General features: G+C 38.5%; 1 protein-coding gene across 1 annotated transcript in view; it reads left to right on the top strand.

The window, feature by feature from the left end:
- Positions 1-24,162, top strand: part of PCNX2 (pecanex 2) — a 363,956-nt gene that overhangs the window by 325,185 nt on the left and 14,609 nt on the right. Inside the window, 5 exon segments of the mRNA XM_021000480.2 lie at positions 2,751-2,854; positions 15,320-15,464; positions 16,042-16,272; positions 22,274-22,548; positions 23,229-23,416. Coding sequence (XP_020856139.2) covers positions 2,751-2,854; positions 15,320-15,464; positions 16,042-16,272; positions 22,274-22,548; positions 23,229-23,416 — 943 coding nt within the window.

Here is a 24,162-nt window from a genome sequence, read left to right as displayed (position 1 = left end):
GAGATCATAAAAATGGGAAAAGGACCCACATGTACAAAATTATTTATAGCAGCTCTTTCTGTGGTGGCAAAGAACTGGAAATTGAGGGGGATGTCCATCAATTGGGATATGAATATAATGGAATACTATTGTGCTATAATAAATGATGAGCAAGCAGACTTCACGAAAACCTGGAAAGACTTGTATGGACTAATGCTGAGTGAAGTGAGCAGAACCAGGAGAATGTCATACACAGTAATAGCCACATTGTACGATGACCAACTTTGATAGACTTAGCTCTTCTCAGCAATGCAAGGATCTAAGACATCTCCAGAAGTCTCATAATGGAAAATGCTATCCACATCCAGAGAAAGAACTATGGAGTTTGAATGCAGATCGAAGCACACTATTTGCTCTTTTTTTTCCCTTCTGTTTTGTTTCTTCTTTCTTGTGGTTTCCCCTATTGATTCTAATTCTTCTTTACAACATCACTAACATAAAAATATGTTTAATAGGAATGTATATGTAGAGCCTATATCAGATTGAATGCCAACTTGGGAAGGGAGGTGGGGAGGGAGGGGGAGAAAATTTAAAACTCCAAAGCTTATGGAAATGATTGTTGAAAATTAAAAATAAATAATTTTTTTTAAAAAAAATCATTAGTTATAATACAATGAAAGGATTAATAGAGCAGCCTTCCCCTCCCCCTACACCTTTGTACATAGATCAGGTATCTTAGGGCCACTGTAGGTTGCCCTCTTCATCAGCTTTATCCTTGAAACTCTTGTTTTTAAATCATACTGCCAAAGTGTATTCCTGCTGAAATCTATCTTCAGGATGATTTGCCAATTAGTACAATTTATGACACATAATTTTTTATCATAGAGCTGCAAATTCTATAACCTAATTTACTACTTTGGTGCCACTATTACTGAAGCAGCTAGATGGCTCAGTGAATAATGTGGTGGGCCTGGAGGCAGGAAAACCTGAATTCAAATCCAGCCTCACACACTTACTAGCTGTGTGACTTTGGGCAAGTTGCTTAACATCTGTTTGCCTAATCCACCCAAGAAGCAAATGATAAACCACTCCAGTATCTTTGCCAAGAAAACCCCATACAGGGTCATAAAGAGTTGGATACAGCTCAGTCACTCTAACTAGCTATTTCTTATGGGTTCTATTGCTTATATACTGGGGTTAGTTCCGGAATAGAAAGACGTCCCTTAGCCACAAGACAAGGAAAATGTCATGTGTGTATGTGTGTACATATGTGTGTGTATACATATGTGTATACCCATATACATATCTCCCCCATATACTTACATATATAGATGAATTTATGTGTGTATATATATATATACTATATATACATGTTTATATAAATGTCCATATATATTAAAAATGAAAAAAGCACGAAAGCAGAGCTTGAAAGTCCATTTTCACTGTGCTTTTTCTGAAAAAATGAAGGCTTTGTGTAGGGGAGAAAGGAAGGTAAGGAGCTGAGTAGTTTCAAGTTCAGGACAACCTCAGCAAAGAATAAAAGTATGTGGGGAGGGAAAAGTTATCAATTAATCAATAAGCATCTATTAGGCTCCTACTATGTGCCAGGCATTATACTAAGTGTTGAGGATACCAAGAAAGGCAAAAACATCGTCTTGCCTTTAAGAACCTTATATTGTAATAGAGGAGCGAATGTGTGTATGTGTGTGTGTGTGTGTGTGTGTGTGTGTGTGTGTGTGTGTGTGAAATTACAAGACAAATATAGAATAGATGGATGTTAACATTAGAGGAAATAATATAACCTCCACTGAGTAACTATATAATCTTTATGGTCTTGTCTAGCTCAGTTTGTCCCATGATGATAAGCAAGGCCAGTGCTACATCTCAGTAACAAATGCTTTTTGATTAGCAATCACAAAACTTGTTCTCATCAGATTAGTCAATCTCACAGGTCACAGTGGTTTCTCCCAACTGAGCTGTGGCCTATGAATGGTCATCTTGATGGCCTTCTCAGAAATCCCAGCTGGTAAACACAGCACACTGAAAGCCTCATGTCTTTGCTCTTTGGTTGAAGGAGTTCTTTTTCTTGTGAAAGATATCCTGCCTTTACGTGAATCATTTAAGATCCTGACAGAAACTGTCTTTGCAAGATGATATTAATTTGTAGATTGCATAATTGTAGCTAATGCAGAGGACTTTGCACTGAAAGAGAATTCAGTATTTTTTTGTGCTTAAATAAGGTTCCTGTTTCCCAATCAGGAGATCATGATTATAAGGCCCTGCTTCAGGTACTATTAATGTGAGTATTCAGGGGAGTCCTACTAATCTTTACCAAATTCATACCCACTTCATACACTGAGTATTTTTAGATTAAGTGTCCTTATTTGGAGCTTCAATAAGGTGAGAATCAATAGGATTTGAGCACCCATATTAACTTTCACAACCTTCTTCTTCCCATTTAAATGACTACCCCCCCTTTACTGTCTCTTCAAGTTTTAGCCATATCTGACAATGAAATGGGCTCAATAATAAGGTGGTGAGATCCCTGTCACTTGAGGTATTCAAGCAGAGATTGGGTGATCATCTCTCAGGGATGCTGCTGTAGAGATTTTTGCATTTTGTGGGAGATTGAGCTAAAGTATCTCAAAAGTCTCAACTCTAAATTCAATGGTTCTGTGCATATAAATAAATTTTCTAGTTCAGTAAAGTTTGCTGCATTATAGGTTCAACTTGCAAGTAAAATGATCCTTTTTGTCTCTCAACCTTTGCAGCGTTTGGACAGTGATGAGGACTCTCCTTTGGTTACTCTTTCCTTTGCCTTGTGCATCATGGGAAGGCGAGCTCTGGGAACTGCCTCACACAACATGGCCTTCAGGTAACTAGAGAGGAAATGATGGGGATTTTCTTGGCTATTTGGGGCACTTGTGTGGATGCTACATTTTCTCTGCAGATTCTGAAGGGATATTGAGACCATTTCAAGCTGGAGTGTGAAGAAGAAGAAAAAAAAGTATTGAGATTTTGACTTGTTTTTAAAATAGACTTTTTGTCTTGACTAGAAAGCTATTGATTAGATTGGCTTGAAGGATTGGAGATACTAGATAGGAATATTTGCATTGAAAAATATTGTATTATTAATAGGTTTTTAGAAAGGCATAATAGAACACTGACAGGCAGGAAGAAGTGGGTTCAAGTATTGCCTTTAATATTTACTAGTTGTGTGAGTCTAGATAAATTGCTTAAGCTCTATACACCTCATGACCTATAACATCCTTTCCAGTTTTAAATCTTTGACACTATAATCTACCAATTCATAGATGGGTTGAAATCTACATTGGTAAGGAAAATTCTCATACCAGGAGTTCTCCCACACTGACAAAATCATAGATCCTTTATTCATTTGACTATTAGGTTGTTAACAAATGAATTTTTTTCTATATCCAATTTGAGTTTAATAGTTCCCTTCCAATTTAAATCATATTTGAAAATCAAGTGATATTCATTTTTCTTTCCCAGCCCTATCCCCACACAGCATACTCCAAGATTGCTATTAAAGAAGCGGTTTAGAGTGAGTGATCCCAGTAGCTCCATCAAGTACTCACATGTGCCCATATTTTCTGGGACTTGATTTCTGGCTTTTTACATGCCTGAAACACACCAGTTCCCATGTGTCAAGGAAGAGACCAAGTGAAATCTATCACTGGGAAAAAAAAAATGAACACCAGTGAATATACATATAAATTGCTGGGGATGTATCAAAACAAAAAATATCACTTTACAAAGAGCTAATGGGTCCAAAAGGAAAGTAAATGTAGGTTGCTATTCACTGAGGAATAATAATAATGATGATAGTTGGTACTCTCTGACTAATGCCAAATGTATACACTGTCTCTCTATATTTCCCCCGCTCCCAAACCACTTCCCACTTCTTAGCAGGGCACAATAATCAGCAACAATCTCCTGAAAAGAGTATCATATGTATATTAATTTACAATCTTTGTAACTTCCCAGACCCCAAACTCCTTTCCTGGCCACCACTCCCATAGATGTGTTAACTTCTTCTATTTGAATGTAAGCCCCTTAAGGGCAGGGACTATCTTCCTTTTTTGATTAGCACAATGCCTAGCACATAGTGAGTTCTTAATAAAAAGGTTTTTTTTTCATTTATTCACATAATACTTTCAAAGTTGCAAAGCAATTTATGTAATAAATTGGATACTCACAAAAACTCTGTGAGTGGGTGGGAAGATGAAGTGTTGTGCATAACACAGCCTCTTCTAAAGTCCTTACTAAAAGGGATTATAAATTATCAGCCTGCTATAATTCATTAGTGGCAACCTGTTAGGTGAAAGAAGTTGTAAATTGTGGACTGATAAGCAGGGCGGCTAACTTGCTGTTATCTGTTTATATTGTCATTTCACTCTGGGAAAAGCAGTTGCTAAGAGTCACTAAGAATAAGGAGGTAATAAAGGATAAGGAAAGCAGTTTTATTTCATCAGCAACCTTTCAAGTCTTGCAGCCCAGCACTTCCTGCCTTTCTCTGTATGAGTAAAACCAAATCTCTTACCTTTATTATGTTCCATTAGGGTATATTGTAGAAACATTCTTTCCCACTACCTTGCAACTTCCCCAAGTCCCAACAAATTAACAAGTATACCAACCTACTAGCAGGATAGATCTTGTCTAAGTCTTCACAGACAATATCCCAATCATGAACAAATAGGATGATTGTTCAAGATTGTAGGAAGTCGTTCACAGATTTCAATGTACTGTCTGCTCAGAACATCACTCTTATTGAAATCATTGACAGATACAAGGTAGTGTAGGAAGCAGTCAACAATGAAGACTGAGTTTTTTTGCAGGGACAAAACAATCATAGAGGCAGCAGAATTCTCCCTGTGGTATTTCAAGTAAGTTAAGACAACAACATAACAAGCCAGCTTTTCATTATTTTAAGGAGTCTTTTTTAAAATTTTATTTTATAACTGCTTCCTGCTTAAAGGTAAACAGATGCATTTTAGAGTATTTCACTCTTTTGTTTCATATCTCAAATGTTTTCAAAGACTTCTTTTAATATCTTTCTCTTTGAACACCTCATTCAGAATATGTCAGGTCCATGCTTTTCATTTCTTGCTCTCCTTTCATTTTCTCTTCATTGAGCAGCATACTTGCTGGCTACTTCTTTTATTATTTTAAAAATTCTATTTCAATGGTATTTTCTTTATTTTCTTCATTTTTCATGTTCTAAAATAAGTCAACTCCACTTGTTTGTTTCTGAACATTGTGAGGTTTGGAAAGACCTCAAGGTTATTGAAAGTACTCTGAGGACTTTCAGGGAATGATTAAAATAACTGGGCTGCTACAGTTTAATGAGAGACCCACACCATTCTAGAGTCCTATGATGTGGTTTTATTTTTCTCTTTGACTTAAAAAAAGGATGTTCCTTATCTGTTGTCCCTAGACAATGCTGTCTATATTTCTTAACCACAGCATCGTTTAAGGCAAGGATTCTTAACCTAAGATATGCAAGACCCTGCTACATCTCTGGAGAGATTTCAGAGAGTCCATGAATTTGGATGGGAAAGAAATATACATATTTTTTTCACTAATTTTTGGTTTCCCCCATAATCCTATGCAATTTATTTTACGTATTTAAAAGCATTATTCTGAGAAGTCTATAGGCTTCACCAGACTTCCAAAAGGGTCCATAATACACAAAAAAGATGAAGACCACCTGACATAAGGCATGTTGTTTATCCACTATCTGACACTAGCAGAAGGAAAAAGAGTCAGACCCATAATGTTTTTGGAGGATATCCAATACATCCGGTTTTGATGGTGCTTTACTACAAAGAATCATTGTCTTTTGGGAAGTTCCAGTCTATGGGCCTTGCCTGAAATGCACTTTATGGGAAATAAGTTATATTATGTTCATACACTGAATTTCATATAAAATCAGATGATCTGAGAATACTTAATCCTACGCATGAATAAGCTGTGTTCTCTAGGTCCACTAAAGTAGACCCCAGAGATTTAGTGATGAAAAACTGCATCCTCTTATTCCCTACAGCCTTCCTACAATGTTATCTCCCCCTACCCCCAGGCATTCCTCAGTAAAATAATCCACCCATTTACAAAATCTGGAAGTCATAATAAACCACAAACTGAATGCAAATGAGCAAAGGAGTGTTGCTATTTAAAATACTACTATCATACTGGAATGTTTAAACCTAAGTGGAAAATGTAAAGGTGTAGAAATAGTTCTGTGATTCATAAGACAGGGCAAGTCCTTGTTTTAAAGTCTACCAAGTGTGGGGCAAAATGGAAAGAATAATAAAATTATTTACAAGAATGGAATAATTCTCATGAGAAGTCAAAGGAGTTGGTGTCACTTAGTTTAGAGGTTAAGAAATGACTTGATTATCATTTCCAGATACATGACAGGTTATTTAATAAGTTGGATACTGCCCACTTTTTGGTCTATAAAGGAAGAAAAAAGCAGTTAAATAAAGTCAAGGTTGGTTGGTTTGTTTTTCCATCAAGGAAGATTCTTTAATGCAAGAGGCTTCTTAGCATTTCAATTCAGTTCAACAAATATTTAAAATCTTACTAAGGTGTTAAAATTCTAGGGTTACAGAGAAGAAAAATTATACCTTCCATGTCCCCCAGGAACATTCTACTAAGAAAATGAATGGTTTGCCTTTCTTTACCCTTTGAGATCTTCCAGAAATAGAATAGAAAAATCAATCAACCCTATGTGGTTTAAATAAAGTATTGGTACTCTGAGGTATGTGTGTCAGATGTTGACACATTAGGCTATCTTAACACTGTTTCTCTGAGGACTGCAACTATTCTCCCTCTCCTGACTTGTATGTAGTATATATTTTCATCAGAAAGAAGAAAAGAATAGTTCCTTTCTGATAGGGAAAGGGGTTCTGTCATTACAGTGACATTATATAGTGACATTATATAACAATATAGTGGCAGCCATTGGGTTCAGGGTATAATAGTCCAAGGTCAAGAGTGTTAGGTGCTAGTCATACAAATACAAGGGATAAATCAATCCCTATTGGCAAGGTCTACATTCTAATCAGAGAAAGTATATATAACAATACATGCGGCATAAATATAAAGTGAAAAAATAGAAATATATGCAGAGTCATGAAAAACAAGATAGGGCACTTGCAGCTGGAGGGATCAAGAAAGGTTTCCGGCAGATGGTGGTGCCTGAGCTGCATTTGTCTGGAAGGAAGAGTGGGGCTCCCTAAGTTGGGGCTGGAGGCAGAGTATCTTTTTTTTTGGGGGGGGTTGTTAGGCAATGGGGTTAAGTGACTTGCCCAGGGTCACAAGCTAGTAAGTGTTATGTGTCTGAGGCCAGATTTGAACTCAGATCCTCCTGACTCCAAGGCCGGAGCTCTATCCACTGCACCACCTAGCTGTCCTGGAGAAGGAGTATCTTATCTCTTGAGCAAACAACAGCAAGGATTCAAGTTTAGGATTTAGGCTGCTGTCATTAGACTGGGCTATGCTTGTCAATATCCTTGTCAGTATACTAATTAGAGTTAATTCTGAGAGTTAAAGGAAGTCAGAATAGATCCAGTTGTATGACTCCTATCTTTCCAGAGTAACTCTAACAAATGAGAGAAACTCTGAAAACTGGATTATTATTTGGGTTGACTTTCACAGCCACAGTATAACAGGAATCTAGCTTTAGAGCTGGAAGAGGCCTTAGTCATCATGTCCTATCCCCTCATTTTAGAGATGAAGGAACCAAGACCCAAAGTGATTAAGAGACTTGCCCAGAGTCACACAGCAAGGCAGTATCAATGAATGGTCTAGTAAATATCTGATATTATCACTCAGAGAAAAAAATTAAGGATCAATTTTTTGTACAAAAAGAAACATCTGCAGTTTGTCTATCCACAGTGTGTGGTGAAGATTATAGGGATAGGAAATTGACTTCCCCAAATAAGGAAACTCCCTATTAACATAGGCTGGCACCTCACAACAACCCAAGGAAGTAGGTGCTATTATTATACAGATGAGGAAATTGAGGCAAGTTAAGTGACTTGCCTGAGAAAGTGACTTGCAAAGGGTCACACAGTACATGTCAGAGAGAGAACATGAACTCAGGTCTTCATGGCTCTAAGGCTAGCATTGTCTGTGTTCGCTATATTGTGCTCTCTCTTCTGGTGATATCAATCTAGAGGGTGGGGAATTCCTGATGACTGGTATCAAGAGAGTGAGTTAAGAGTTTTCCTTCAACAATGGAGGAACCATAAGACATTTAACTACTGCACCTCAGACTCAGTTTCTGAGTAATTAAGACATTAAAACATATATGCTGGGCATGCTGTTGACGTGAATGCCTAAAGACAAAAAAAAAGGAAGGAAGGAAGAAATGAAGAGAAAGAAGGATGAGAGAAGGAAGGAGAGGGAAAAAGGGAGGAAGGAAGGTGAAAAAACAAAGAAAGAGAGAAAAAAAGCAAAAAAAGTGAAACAAAATAGAGTCTCTACCCTCAGGGAGCTTCTATTCTACCTCATTGCTATTTTCACAGAGATATTGGTTAATGAGTTTCTCCTGGGCAGTGAGTTTTCTTTGGTAGTCTTTTTGGCAGGATATGTGGTTTAGTCAGACATGACACACATGTTTGCTTTGTGTTGTATCTATATGAGATTAGAAATCATTAGTCAGGAGACCTATATTCCAGTCCAAGAGTTGCAGATTATATCGTGTCTCAAGAAGTGATTTACAGAGACTTGTACATGGTTTGCAAGTATCTCATTTACTAATCAGTAAACATGGGTAAACCCAGACTGTAAATCAGACTTAATTGTGTGCATATGTTCTCTAAGCTTTCCATTTAAAGGATTGTGCTAGAGCAGAAGGCTCTCCACAATCTGCAAATGCTTTTCTATATTAGCAGTATTCAGAAATTAACTAACATGATCAAATCAGTCATTGTACTAAGCAATCCTATAGAAGGGATGTGAAAAAACCTTTGCACTCATGAAAACCTGAACCCACACATTCAGCCCACTGTGGCAGTCCATCACTCCAAACCTGTAACATCCACCCTCCTTCTCATAGCTCCTACACTGAAAGACAGAAGCAAGATTTACTTGTTTGAACTGGGTCCTCTACCCAGAGTGGATTAAAAAAAAATACCATAGAAAAACCCTAGCTAAAGCTAGGCTTTGGAGAGCGGGCAGCATGCTATAGTGGAAAGAGCAAGGAAAGGACTTGAGTGGACTTGAGTTCAAATCTCAGGTCACCACTTCTATAACCTGGGCAAGTGCCATAACCTATCTGCACCTCAGCTTCCTCACATATAAAGTGAAAGCATTAGATCAGATAATTTTTAAAATCCCCTTCAGCTCTAGATCCTATGTCTGACTTTACTCTAGGGAAGGCTAGTGAAGGAGAGAGTAAGGGTGTGAGCAAAATGCAACTGGGACACCAGTCCTGGGTTGAAGAACTTGATAAGCAGGAGAAAGAGTAAGCAAAGCTGAATCAGAGTAAAGGGGCTGAAAACCAGACAGAACTGGACAGAATTCAGAGACATCTAATGAACTGGATCCTGGTGAAGAAGAAGAAATGTGTTGAATGAGGGCAGAGCTAAGCTCCTTTTAGCTAAGAGGAAGTACTTTTTTCTCCAGCCTGTGCAACTATTCAAATGGGTCGCCAGGTATTCCTAAATCCCTGGCATAATACAGTGACCGTTTGCATGCTAACATGATATCTTAACAAAGAGAGGGAAGGGTCAGAGACAACAGGGAATACTGAATAAAAGACTGGCACTGGAATCAAGAAACTGCCTCTGATTGCAGGATCCTAGATGTAGAGATGGAAATGACCTTAGAGGTCATCTCCTTCAGTCCAAGACCCTCATTTATAGATAAAGAAACTGAGGTCCAGAGAAGTTGTGACTTTTCTCACTGGTTAACACCAATTTCTTCTAACTCATGAAAGATCACTGGACCCCAAACTCATTCCTTGAGTGCTGAGAAAGAGAAGTAAACTGAGAACAAAGCAGTGCAAAAGAGTACACAACCAAGACAGGAGATATTTGTTCTAGCTCTATTTCTATTACTAATTACTTATCCAATGCTTTGCAAGTCATGTGACCTGTCTGGGCTTCAGTTTCCTCATCATAAGATGAAAGGGTAGAACTACATGATTGCTAGGGACCCTAACATTCTTTGCTTCAGTGGTACTGTTCCTTTTAATGAGCTCTTAATTGAGTTGACATTGTGGATGGATTCATTCCTGGGAAGCCAAATGGTACTGTTCTAATTGTGTAATATCAAAGCAAAAACATTAAAAAAACAGGCTTTTCAAGTGAAAAAAAAATGCACGCCCAGGTATGAGCTATTTATCATTTCCTATTGCCTCTAGAATAAATATAAATTCCTATATTTGACATTTAAGCCTCTTCACAATCTTATCCCTTCCTACCTTTCCAAACTTCTTACACCCCTCTATATGTGCTGTAGTCCTGCCATGCTGTCCTACCAGCTATTTCATATTCCGTCTCACCTCCCAGCACCCCATGCTGTCCACCATGCCTGAAATACAATCCCTCCTCAGCTTTCTGACTCTTGGAATCCCTGATTTCAAGACTAACATAATCACCACCTTCTACAGGAAACTATTTTTGTGATACCTGCACCACCTTCCCCTCATACTGAAAACTAGTATATGTTCATTACACACATTTAAATAGGATGTCCCAAAAGTATTCATAGGGGCAACTGGGTGAGCTCCAGGCCTGGAGTCAGAAAGATCTGAGTTCAAATCCAGACTTAGACACTTTCTAGCTGTGTGATTCTGGGCAACTTATTTAACCTCTGTTTACCTTAGTTTCTTTATCTGTAAAGTGGGGATAGTAATAGCACCTACTACAGGGTTGTTGTGAGGATCAAATGAGATAATCATTGTATAATGCTTAGCACAGTGACTAGCACATAGTACACACTACACAAATGTTATCTATTATTATCATAATCATCACTATCACTATTATAATTACTATATTCCATTATGTTGTATTTTAATACATTATTAATTATATAGGAAAAACATAGTTAATACATTTTAATATATTATGTATTATCCATTCATTTGTACCCATGTCCAACTCTTCTTGACCTCATTTGAGGTTTTTTTGGCAAAGATACTGGAGTGGTTTGCCATTTTCTTCTCCAGCTCATTTCACAGATGAGGAAACTGAGTCACATAGGATTAAGTGACCTGCTCAGGGTCACACAACTAGTAAGTGTTTGGGGCCAAATTTGAACTCTTCCTGATTCCAAGACAGGCACTCTATACACTGCACCATCTAGATGCCCAGTTATTATGAATAATAATAATATATAAATTATCTATAATTGTTAATAATCATTATCATTATTGTGGATTTTAAGCTTAAAACTGCACTAAAATTTTTGGGCAACTTTTACATGTATGGATTGTCTTCCTTAAGTTTCTTGAATGCTGGAGCTCTTTCCCTTTTGTATTCGTGTCCCCAGCACATAACACAATGCTGGTACATAGAATTAATCAATATTATTAAAGAATCACATTATTTCTAGTGGTGTTTTTGTCTAACAAAAGATTTTGCACATACATGTCTGTTAAGAACTAGGGCTTTATAGATGTTCACATGCTGCTGGGATATAAATGTTATGTGTTTAAATCTAGCTTTGTTCAATCTTTCTCAAAAGGTTTTAAAATCTATCTTTAAAGACTTGGTCTTCTCTTTCCTTTTAAATTTTGCATGGCACCTAATTTAGTGCTCTCCACAACTGAATGTGCTCTTTTCCTGACTGGTTGGCAAAGCTAACATCCTGGTTGCCTTTTGTTATTCATAGGGGGTACTTTCCTTGGCTATATGCTGTCTGCTTGGCCTTGCTTCCCTCAAATGAACTCTGCTTTGTATAGTAGTCTCTTCACCAGCTCTTTACTGGGTGTGTGTGTGTGTGTGTGTGTGTGTGTGTGTGTGTGTGTGTGTGTGTAGAGGGCATGGTGGGGAAGAGATAGGAAGTAGTACTATGAAAGGCACACTGGGAAGGTAAAAGAGGAACTTTAAAAAAAAAATTCAGTCTGGACCTGTGATTTCAGCTCCTGAAGTAGAAACTTCCTGTGTCAATTCTGGATTGTAAATGCACTGTAACTTACTGGCTTAGAGAGATGGACACATCTCTCTGGCAGGGACAAGACTTGTATCCAGGTTCTTTTGGCTTCAGGACTAGTCATCTGGCCTCTATACCATAATATCTCTCACCAATTCCATTGCTGTGTCTTTAAATATATGTCATGTACTTATATGTTTAGACATTACTCTTTGAAGATATATACGTATATCACTTTGAAAACAATAAGGTATATAGATATACATATATGTGTATGAATGTGCATGCATGTGTCTGCGTATATGCATGTATGTGTTTGTATATGTATATGTGTATATGTATATGTGTATATATGTATATATGTGTGTGTGTATCTATCATCTATCTATCTATCTATCTATCTATCTATCTATCTATCTATCTATCTATCTATCTATCTATATCCCTATGGAGATTCAGGTTCTTTCCAGCTTGGAAATTCAAGAGCTTCTATCAGATCCAAATCAGAAATATGTTATCAGTGTCTAGTGCCCACTTCTTTCCTCTACCTCACTCCCACACTATCTCGCCACATATTTTTTTCATTTCTCCTGAAATAATTAAGAAAATGCAATTAAGAAGAGATTTTCCTTCTCTAGAGAATAAGACAAGTAATATATGCATCATAAAGTTGGAGTGTTTCATCTCTAAGGTGCTGAGGAAAAATTCTATTTTTGTGTTTTCTCCACTTTGCACCATTCCATGTGAGCAGAATTGAGTGGCATGATATATCATTTTCACTGAAAATAGAAACTTCATATAATCTGTTGTTGTTTGGAGGTGGTTTTGGATCAGAGCTCAGCATCTGTGCAAGCCCTGGGTGGAACTTTGTTTTTCTTGGCCCTTGTTAAGCCAAAGTCAAATCTTGTTCCTTTAAAATATAGTTGAGAAAGAAATACACTGGCAGCCTGGAACCCTGTATCCTCATTCTGGCCTCACTTTTGATTAGCAGCATCCTCTTTCTGGCCTCGCTTTTGATTAGCTAGGGGACCTTGGGCAAACCCATTCATCTTTGCTTGTCATTCCTCCATCCATAAAATGGGAATGGTGTTTTTCTTATGTATACATTTCTACAGCACCATGCCTATAGATCCCTGAGTATAGGACTGAATTGAGTCCTTCCTGGAAGACAGCCCACCCCTCCCCACTCCTTACTCCCCCATTTCTAGGACTTAGCTCTCTCTCAATTCAGTACTTAGTTCTCTTCCGTGGGGACAGGGCATATTTTTAAATGCTTTCAGTTGAGGCCTTAGGGGAAAAAAACACTGTAAACATTTTAAAAGCCCCTACCCTTGGCCTTATTCCCTTTTCTTACTAGGAAAGTCAACCAGCATAGATTGTCTTATGTAGCAAATTCACTGTGCCCAGTTGTAACAGAAAGCCTTAGGGCCTCACTGCTCCAAGGCAATCCATGGGAGGCTTGTCTGCATTCTGGAGACACATCCCCCCTCTCACTGAGGTTCAAATGGTCTTCCTTGTCAATAAGGAGTCCTGGTGGCCAATGCTTCACAGTTTCATTTTCTCCTGTCCAAGCTGACCATTGAATGTGGACATCTCTCTCTAGGGAGTTGTGAGGAGAAATTAATGAGCATAGTACACTTTGCAAATAAATGTAAAAATGGTAATCAGTGGAATCATTTCCCTAATGTGCAGGTCTAAATGCCTCGTGTTGAGTCAAGAGACTTGTTCAGTGAGCCAAGTCATTAAATCCTTATGAGCCAGCCATCCTCAGAGAGCCCCTTTCACACACGTTTTCCTTCACATTCTCTCCCAGTTCAACACTATTAGGGATGATGTTTCTTGTACTTGTCATTTAACTACCTCACTGGGATTCAGCAAGGAATTCAGAATAAAATGCCCCAAGGTTGTGAGAGGAAGAATACTAAATAATGTTTTAATGGTAATAAAAAGAGAGAGAGAGGAGCAGATCACCTCCCCCCACCCTAAGAATTTAGGATGAGTAACTCCCCAAACCCTATTTCTCATATTCTACAAAAATGGGAGTTGGGGAGGAGAGGAAGAGCAGCCCAGATACTGAGAGAAAGCTCACTTAACTGAACCTTTTGTTCTATATATAGAAGGTGATCATGTATTTGTAGCAAATAAGGAGAAGGGGGGGGCATGGATAATTGAAAAATACAGATAATTCCCAAAGATCATTTCCATCACTAGTTTTGACTTCCTCTTCCATCACAACACTTACCAAAGTTACTAATGAGTAGAATTTTTAAAAAATTTTCCTTTATTTCCCTAGCCCATACTCTAGTAGAGTGACATAGGGTCATAGAACTAAAACCAGGAGAATCTCAGAAGCCATCTAGTCCCATCTCTTTATTTTATAGATGAGGAAACTGAGACCCACTGGATTTGGTGATTTGCCCAAAGTCACACAAGCATTGGAGGCAGGATTAAAACCTAAGACCCCTGACTCTAGACGTAACACTCTTTCCACTGTACCATTCTGCATCTCATCACTAATTCAATTCAATTTAATTTATTTCAACAAATGTTTATGAAACATCTTCTATGTACAAGGCACAGTACAGTTACAAAGACAAAAACAAAATAAAAAATAGTCCCTGTCCTCAAGGAGTAGTGACGTAACTCTAAATGACATCCAGAAGCCAGGGAGATAAATGACCCTGGATAACACAGACTGCATCACCAGCCCCCTAGATAAAAGTGTTGTCTGCAAGTGCCAAGTTGCTGGTTGTGACTGTTGTCAGCATTGAGATAAGCTGGTCTCTTTATTTTCTTGGCACTGTAGGCTGGATCCCCAAATGGTTAGCCATGAACAGCATTAACAAAAGTGTATTCTGACCAAAAATACTTTCTGTGTTCTCTAATATAACATCGATCAGACAGACAGTTCCATGGCTTATAAAATCTATAAAAATGATTACAACAGTGTAATACTCATTATTTGATATGAGGACAGGAATAAGATTTGTGGTCTCTGGGAGTCTGGCGTGATGCTGTGAATCAGGGGCCAGTCATCTTGACCCAGTGGAATAGCTTGTAGTATTTCCAGTTCTTTAACTCATGCTAAGACAGTGACACTGGGATTTTGACAAAGACAAATGGGAAGAAAAATCTTGTTTGAAATAACTGGCTTCCTCCAAGCCTTTTCCACTCTGCGTCGAAAATAAGGAACAACATTATTTTACAGCCTAGACTCCTTTCTGTATGGTCTCCATGCCCTGTTCAAAGGTGACTTTAGAATAACATCAAGAGATGAATGGGTGTTTGCTGACATGGATCTGCTGCATAAAGTTGTCGCCCCAGCTATAAGGATGTCTTTAAAGCTTCATCAGGTATGTTCCTTTGTTAATCTCTTACATCTGTGATTTTCCCTGACACCATCAATAAAGAAAAGAAAAGAAAGGCAATGGTAAAAGTAGAGAGTTTAAGGAAAGACTCCTGTTTCTTAAGAGAAGGCATCACCTCTTTCACTCCATGGATTTGCTATTTAGTTTACTTATGTAGTTGAATTCCATTTCATAGGGTTAATTTCTCAGCCCCTTCATCTACTTGTTTTTGTTGTTGTGACTGTTGTTCTTCTCTAATGGGAAGCTGACGTTGGGTGGTAAACTGCAATGGGGTAGTGATATTCCAAAGAGGCCAAAGTTATCCAGGCTACATTGGAATTGCATGTGGATCTTAGTCAAATGCCTTCCTAGTGGACAGAAGAAGTAAGAAATCACCACTCTTATGAAATATATCCCCGATGTTGACAAAGTGACACCTGCCTGAAGCCTGTGCTACAAAGAAGAGAACAAAGGAAGAAATGTGGATTTGGTGATCAATTCATTATTAGGGGATGAGGCTCTGTTAAACAAGACTAGATGTTCAAGTTGTAATTAAGCCTCTGGGTGGATTTTATTTTTTCAGGACCAGTTCACGTGTCTAGATGAATATGAGGATCCTGTGGTCCTTTATGAAGCCATTCAATCCTTTGAGAAAAAGGTGGTGATTTGCCATGAAGGAGATCCTGCATGGAGGAGTGCTGTCCTGTCCAACAAAGAGGAGCTTCTCACCCTGAGGCATGTGGTAGATGAAGGCACGGATGAATATAAGGTTATCATGCTACACAAAAGCTACCTGAGCTTCAAGGTGATCAAGGTACAGTAGGATTTGTTTTGAAAATCCATTTCTTATTTTTGGGTGTATCCAAGGAGATGAGGATTGATTGTTGGTGCCATCTTGGTGAATCCATACGCCATTTCAGTAATTTGTTTCTAAATGAGCATTTACCAATCAACAGACTAGGGTGACAAGATGAGTTTCCTTCATTTTAAATATCATTTGGTACCTTTCAGAACCACTGACTAGATTGTAAACTCCTTGAAGAATTGTTTCACTTTTGTATTTGTATCCTCAGAACCTTAAAAAATTTGTGGCATATAGTAGGGGTTTCATAAATGTTTGTTGATTGTTTGATTAAGAAGGTACTTGTGGAAGTCACTTAGTCCATTTCTCTCTATTTCATGGCCCATGCTACATTTAGACTATATTTATCTGTGTACAATGCCAAAGCAGTAGAGTAAGGAGGGAGAGTGCCAAGCATGCCATCACCATAAAACAAAAACAAAAAGCTATGTCTTATTCAAGGAAGTAGCATGAAAGTGTCCTGTTGAATGTCTATACCACAGGAAAGGTATGGGACATACTTGAGTCTATGATTGGGGACTAATTAATAATGAAGGGATGCTTTAAGTTGTGCTATAATAGAATAATATGAATGCATGACAAGTAAGTCGGTGTTCATGGGTTAAGTAAATGCAAGAGCTTGGTAGGAGATAGGAAAATGAGTTCACACCAATGGTTTAAAGCTGGAGAAGTTAGCAAGAAGTTAGAGAAAGGGCAGAGCCAAGACAGCAGAGTAAAGGCAGGAACTTGCCTAAGCTCTCCCCCCCAAATCTCTCCAGATACCTTTAAAAATTACTCTAAACAAATTCTAGAGCAGAAGAACCCACAAAAAGACAAAGTGAAACAAATTTCCTGCTCAAGACAACTTGGGAGGTCAGCAGGAAAGGTCTGTTACGCGAAGGTGAGAGAGGAACACAGTCTAGTGCAGGCCACATGAGCACAGCTCTGGCCACAGCAAACCAGGAGCAGGCCTTGGGAGTGACTGAATCAGCAGTGGCAGCAGCAGTGGCTGCTTCCGGAGCTCTCAGCCCACAGATGGTAAAGGGGTTAACAACTAGTCAGAAGGAGAGTACAGGTTTCTTTTTGGTGGCACTGAGGCAGGAATCTGTTGTTTTGCCCATACTCAAGTCCAGGTCACAGTCCTGGGTGGCAGTCCCAGGGTGAGGAGGAGCACTAGCATAGCACATTTTGCAGTAGCAGCAGTGGAGCAGGATCCTCCTCATTTCCAGGGCAGAAAAGGGCACTTGTGATCGTTCACAGACCAGAGCACAGGCCAGGAGTGGAGTAAACACCTCTCCTTATATCATACCACCTTGGAAGAACTGAAAACAGCTGCACAAAAACCCTGAAGCTTGGGACAGTGCTCCCTCCACCCTGGAAGTAGAGCCCTACTGTAACAAAGAAATAAAAGTCAAGCAATAGATTAGGAAAATGAGCAGTCAATGGAAAAAAATCTCCTACCATAGAAAGTTACTATGTGACAAGGAAGATCAAAACACACACTCAGAAGTAGACAACTAAGTCAAAGCTTCTACATCTGAAGCCTACAAGGAAAATATGAATTGGTCTCAGGCAATAGAAGAACTTAAAATGTATTTTGAAAATCAAGCAAGAGAGATAGAGGAAAAATTGGGAAGAGAAATGAGAGTGATGCAAGAAAAACAAGTCAACAGCTTGGTAAAGGAGACACCAAAAAATACTGAAGAAAATAACACCTTAAAAAAATAGACTAGGCCAAATGGTAAAAGAGGTACAAAAAGCCAATGAGAAGAAGAATGCCTTAAAAAAGAAAATTGGCCAAATGGAAAAGGAGATCCAAAATCTCACTGAAAAAAAATAATTCCTTGAAAATTAGAATGGAGCAAATAGAAGCTAATGACTTTATGAGAATCAAACAAAACCAAAAGAATGAAAAAATAGAAGACAATGTAAAATATCTCATTGTAAAAACAACTGACTTGGAAAATAGATCCAGGAGCGATAATTTTAAAATTATGGTATTACCTGAAAGCCATGATCAAAAAAAGAGCCTAGAACAGGGGTTGGGAACTTGCAGCCTTAAGGCCACATGTGGCCTTCTAAATCCCTAAGTGTGGCCTTTTGACTGAATCCAAATTTTACAGTACAAAGACCACACTTAAGGATTTGAAGGCCACATGTGGCCTTAAAACTGCAGGTTCACCACCCCTGGCCTAGACATTATCTTTCAAGAAATTATCAAGGAGAACTGCCCTGATATTCTAGAACCAGAGGGTAAAATAGAAATTGAAAGAATCCACCAATAACCTCTTGAAAAGAGATCCCAAAATGAAAACTCCCAGGAATATTATAGCCAAATTCCAGAGTTCCCAGGTCAAGGAGAAACTATTGCAAGCAGCCAGAAAGAAACAATTCAAGTAATGTGGAACCACAGTCAGGATAACACAAGATTTAGCAGCTTCTACATTAAAGGACCGTAAGTCTTGGAATATATTCCAGAGGACAGAGGAGCTAGGATTGCAACCAAGAATCACCTTCCCAGCAAAACTGAGTATAATCTTTCAGGAGGAAAAATTGACATTCAATCAGATAGAGGACTTTCAAGCATTCTTGATGAAAAGACCAGAGCTGAATAGAAAACATGATTTTCAGATGCAAGACTCAAGAGAAGCATAAAAAGGTAAACAGGAAAGGGAAATCATAAGAGACTTAATAAGGTTAAACTGTTTACATTCCTATATGGGAAGATGATATTTGTAACTCATAAGACCTTTCTCATTATTAGGGTAGTTAAAAGGAGTATAATACAGAGGGCACAAGTGTGAGTTGAATATTAAGGGATGATATCTAAAAATAAAATTAAGGAGGGAGAGAGAGGAATGTACTGGGAGAGGTAGAATAGGGTAGATTATCCCACATAAAAGAGGAAAGAATAAACTTTTACAGTGGAGAAGAGAGGGGGGAGGTAAGGAGGAGTGAGGGAACCTTACTCTCATCAGAATTGGCTCAAAGAGGGAATAACATCCATACACAATTGAGTATAGAAATCTGTCTTACCCCACAGGAAAGTAGCAGAGGAAAGGGATAAAAGAATGGGAGGATGATAGAAGGGAGGGCAGATTGGGGGATGGAGTAATCAGAAGCAAAACACTTTTGAGAAGGTTAAGGGTGAAAGGAGAGAGAGAATATAATAAACAGGGGAGGGGGATAGGATGGAGGAAAATAGTTAACAATAGTGACTGTGGAAAAAATTTTGAAGCAAGTTTCTTTGACAAAGGTCTCATTTCTCAAACATATAGAGAACTGAGTCAAATTTATAAAAAAATAAGAACCATTCCCCAATTGCTAAATGATCAAAAAATATGATCAATTTTCAGATAAGTAATCAAAACTATAGCCATATGAAAAAATACTCTAACTCACTATTGATTAGAGAAATGCAAATTAAAACAATTCTGAGGTACTGCCTCAGAATTAGACTGGCTAATAGGGCAGAAAAGGTAAATGACAAATGTTGGAGAGGATGTGGGAAAAATGAGATGTTAATGCACTCTTAGTGGAGTTGTGAACTGATCCAACCATTCTGCAGAGCAATTTGGAACCATGCTGAAAGGGCTATAAAAGCATGCATACCTTTTGACCTAGCAATACTACTACTAGGTCTGTATCCCAAAAGAGATAAAAACCAAAAAGGAAAAGAACTTATAAGTACAAAAATATTTATAGAAGCTCTTTTCTGGGGGCAAAGAATTGGAAATTGAGGGGATGCCCATCAATTGAGGAATGGCTGAACAAGTTGTGGTATGTGATTATGATAGAATACTATTGTACTATAAGTAATAATCAGCAGGATGCTTTCAGAAAAAAACCTGGAAAGACTTACATAAGCTGATGCAAAGTGAAATGTACTGTGTACAAAATAACAGCAATATTATAAGATGATAAGCAGTGAATGACTTAGTTAGTCTTAGCAATACAGTGATCCAAGACAACTCTGAGGGAATTATGATGAAATAATGTCATCTGTCTCCAGAGAAAGAACTGATGGTATCTGAATGCAGATTGAAGCATACTTTTTTTTACTTTATTTTTCTTGAGGTTTTTGTTTTTTTTGTTTTGGTCTATGTTTTCTTTCACAACATGACTACTATGGATGTGTTTTGAATGATTACTCGTGTATAACCTGTATCTAATTGCTTGCGTTCTCAATGAGTGGGGTGTGGAAGGAGGAAGAGAAAGAATTTTGAACTCAAAGTTTTAAAAATGAATGTTAAAAAATTGTTTTTACATGTAACTGGGGAAAAAATACTAAATAATAAAAAAAAGAGAAAACAGCACATATCTAAAGAGAGTGATACAGATCAGTTAGAGGTTGGTTTGTTTCATGGAATCTTATTGCTTTGGCAATTCCAAGTAGATATAAATCGATTTTTAAAATTAAATTTCATTTTTTCAATTAACCGAAATCTATTTTTTTCTCCCTCTTACTCCCCCTGGAAAGAAAAGGCAAACAAAACCCTTGTAGTAAATGTGCATAGTCGAACAAAACAAATTCCTACACTGCCCATGCTCAAAAAATCTATGTCTCATTCTTTACCCCCAAGTCCATAACCTCTCTGTCAGGAGGTGGGGAGCATGTTTTATCAGTCCTCTAGAATTGTGGTTTGTCATTGCATTTCTCAGAGTTCCAAATCCTTTCAAAGTTATCTTTATAGTATTGTTGTTATTGTATAAATTGTTCTCTTGGTTCTGTTTACTTCACTCTGAATCAGTTCATACAAGTCTTCCCAGGTCTCTCTGAAGCTATCCCTTTCATTATTTTTTATAACACAATAGTATCCCATTACAGTCATATATCATGATTTGTTCAGCTCTTTTCTGAGGGGCACCCACTCAATTCCCAATTCTTTGCCATTACAAAAATAGCTACTATAAATATTTTTGTATGTATGGGTCCTTTTCCTCTTTCTTTGTGACTATATCTATTGCTTAAGACTCCAGAGAAGGAAGTAAGCCATTCTTGGCCTGGAAACCCTTACTGGCAGAAAATGCTTCCTTTCATGGAGCCATTATCCCATGTGTTGCAATATAATCCCATTTCCTTTTGATTTCCCTTATGTGTCCCCATCTTCTATGGCTGGGATGCTTTTGCCTTTTGTAGAAGAGCATGAGAGCACTGACCTACTCCCAGAGCCCTACTCCCTCTCCATGAATAGTAATTAACATCTGTAAGTGCTTTAAAGTTTAGAAAACACCTTCCTCACAATAACTCCTCCAAGTATATAGTACAAATGTAATTATCTCCATTTTACAGATAGGAAAGCTCAGGGCTCTCAGTGCTTAAATGACTTGACCAGAGTCATAGAGATAGCAAGAGTGTAATAAGGTCTTATTTAAACCTAGGTCTTCTGATGTGGGAGACATTATTGTAGCACAGAAAGAACTCTGTATCTAGAGTCTGGGGACCTGGGTTCAGGCCCTGTCAGCTGTGTGGCCTAGTTTCTTTCAGTTTCCTCATCTGTAAGCTGAGAGGATTGGGCAACATATGAATAAATAAATAAATAGATAAATTAATAAATTAATAGATAAATGAATGAATAAACAAATCATTTACAAGGCAGTTTAAAGTTTGCAGAGTGCTTACAAATATTATCTCATTTGATCTTCATAACAATCCTATTAGACAGATGTTCTTATTATTCCTATCTTACATATGAGGAAACTGAGACAGAGAGAAGTTAAGTGACTTGCCCAAGCTCACACAGCTAATAGGTCTCTGAGGCTGGATTTGAACTCAGATCTTCATGGCGTTTGGTTCAGCATTCTTATATACTGCTCCATCTAACTGCATGGTCTTTTGTAGCTCTACATTTTTTTTTACTTTAAGCTCACCTTTATCTACTGTACACCATATTGTCTCTTACATGAGTTAAAATGGAAGTCCTGACTTGAGAATCCATCTGCTTTTCTTCCCTGACCTGGCCCTGGCCTGTAGGTTAACAAGGAATGTGTCCGAGGACTCTGGGCCGGCCAACAGCAAGAGCTCATATTCCTACGTAACCGTAATCCGGAGAGAGGCAGTATCCAGAATAATAAGCAAGTCCTAAGGAACTTGATCAATTCCTCCTGTGATCAGCCCCTAGGATACCCCATGTATGTTTCTCCCTTAACCACATCCTACCTGGGTACCCACAGCCAGATGAGAAACGTTTGGGGTGGACCTATCAGCTTGGACAACATTAAGTCCTGGTTCCTAAACAAGTGGTTAAGGTAGGTTTTTTTTCCAACCAAAAAAACTCCTGCATCCAAGTGGATGCTGCAGAAACCACAAATTGCTCAGACTTTAAATTCCACTGTGAATCGGTTTCCTCTTGTGATTCGAGCAATTACACACAAAGGGTGTACACAGAAAATAGCAAATAGGCTTGGGCCCACTGTCTGAGATGGGGAAGTGAGGGCAATTCTTACACAGCTGAGAAGATGGCTATTTCTCAAAGTTACAGAGGCTGAGAATCTGTCTTCGGTTCCCACAGAGCTTCAGAGGCTAGGGATCTTTATGAGTGATTGTCTCATATACCTTACAGAAAGCCAGGCCTGACCTCCCTCAGCATGGCCCTGCCAGCTATATAAACCTTATCTTTCTACTCTGGGTTCCTCCTAATGAATTCTAAGAAGTTGTGCCTGAATACTGCTTTTCTCCAGGCTTTTAATTAGAAGATGGGCAGAGGTGAAAGGCTATTGCTTATTCAGCCCAGTGAAGTTTCTTCCTTTACAAAATCACTAAGGTGGGAATGAGGACTCTTCCTTCTCTCATGACATTCCCATTTGCATTATTAACCTCCTACACATGGTGAAAGAGATCAGTAGTTACCTCGAACTTGGTTGCTGAGCAGAATTTTTGGTATAGGAATCCTAGTGAGAATTTGATGAAGCATTTCCTGTGTTCACAGAATGCGCAAGGATTGTAATGCCAGCCAGCACAGTGGAGGCAACATTGAAGAAGTGGACAGTGGAGGGGGCACGTCAGCAGGGAGCAGCAGCGGCTCAAGCAGTTCAAGTCAGGAAAACAGCATAGAACAACCGAGGAAAGAAACCTCCCAGTTTCCGTTTTCTTCTCAAGGTGGTACATACAGGCCAGGTAGGTTAAACAGAAGTAGCCTCCTAAGATGAAGGACTGCTGAGTCCCCACATGGTGCCCTCTCTTCTTGGAAAACTGCTCATTGAGGAAAGTGACAGAATTATTTTTTTTCTCTTTGTGTCCCTAGCACTTAGCACTGGTCCTGGCATCCAGGTACTTGATAAATGCTTGGTGATTGATTAATTGGCTGATACCTATGTGATGCAGCACGTAAAGTATGGGGAGGAAAGACTAGACCAGGTGAACTGGCCCAAAAGGTGCAAGTCCTGGGAACATGTGCCAAAGACTCTGTCTACTGCCACCCTTCATGGGGGGATTTGGTGAGCCTACTTCCAGGACTGGGTCACCAGGTGGTATGCATTGAAAAGAATGCAATATTTTAAAATGCCCTTCATTTCTCCCCTTAACCCCTCTTCCCATAAGATTCAGCTTGATCAGCTGCCCACTTTGCCTATCCTAATTTTAGCTCTAAAAAGCAATGGTACAACAAATTCACATCAGGAGCTTCATGGTGGGAAAGAAGTAAGTTTTAGGAGAAGCAATAGCTGATTTTTTTTTTCTGCATAAGTTCTGGTGAACCAGCTTCTGCCATTCATTCACTCATTCACTCTGCAAACATTTATTGAGCCCTTACCACATGTAAGGTCCCTGTATGAAACACAGAACAATGTGTTAGATTTCATGATTGACCCACCATGATAATTCATTCCTTTTGAGAGCTATTCACCCTGTCAAATATGCAGTTT

The sequence above is a fragment of the Phascolarctos cinereus genome, unplaced genomic scaffold (genome assembly GCF_003287225.1).
Source record: "Phascolarctos cinereus isolate Bilbo 61053 unplaced genomic scaffold, phaCin_HiC Scaffold_5;HRSCAF=322, whole genome shotgun sequence".
Classification (NCBI taxonomy): domain Eukaryota; kingdom Metazoa; phylum Chordata; class Mammalia; order Diprotodontia; family Phascolarctidae; genus Phascolarctos; species Phascolarctos cinereus.
This window is presented reverse-complemented; position numbering and strand designations above follow the sequence as displayed.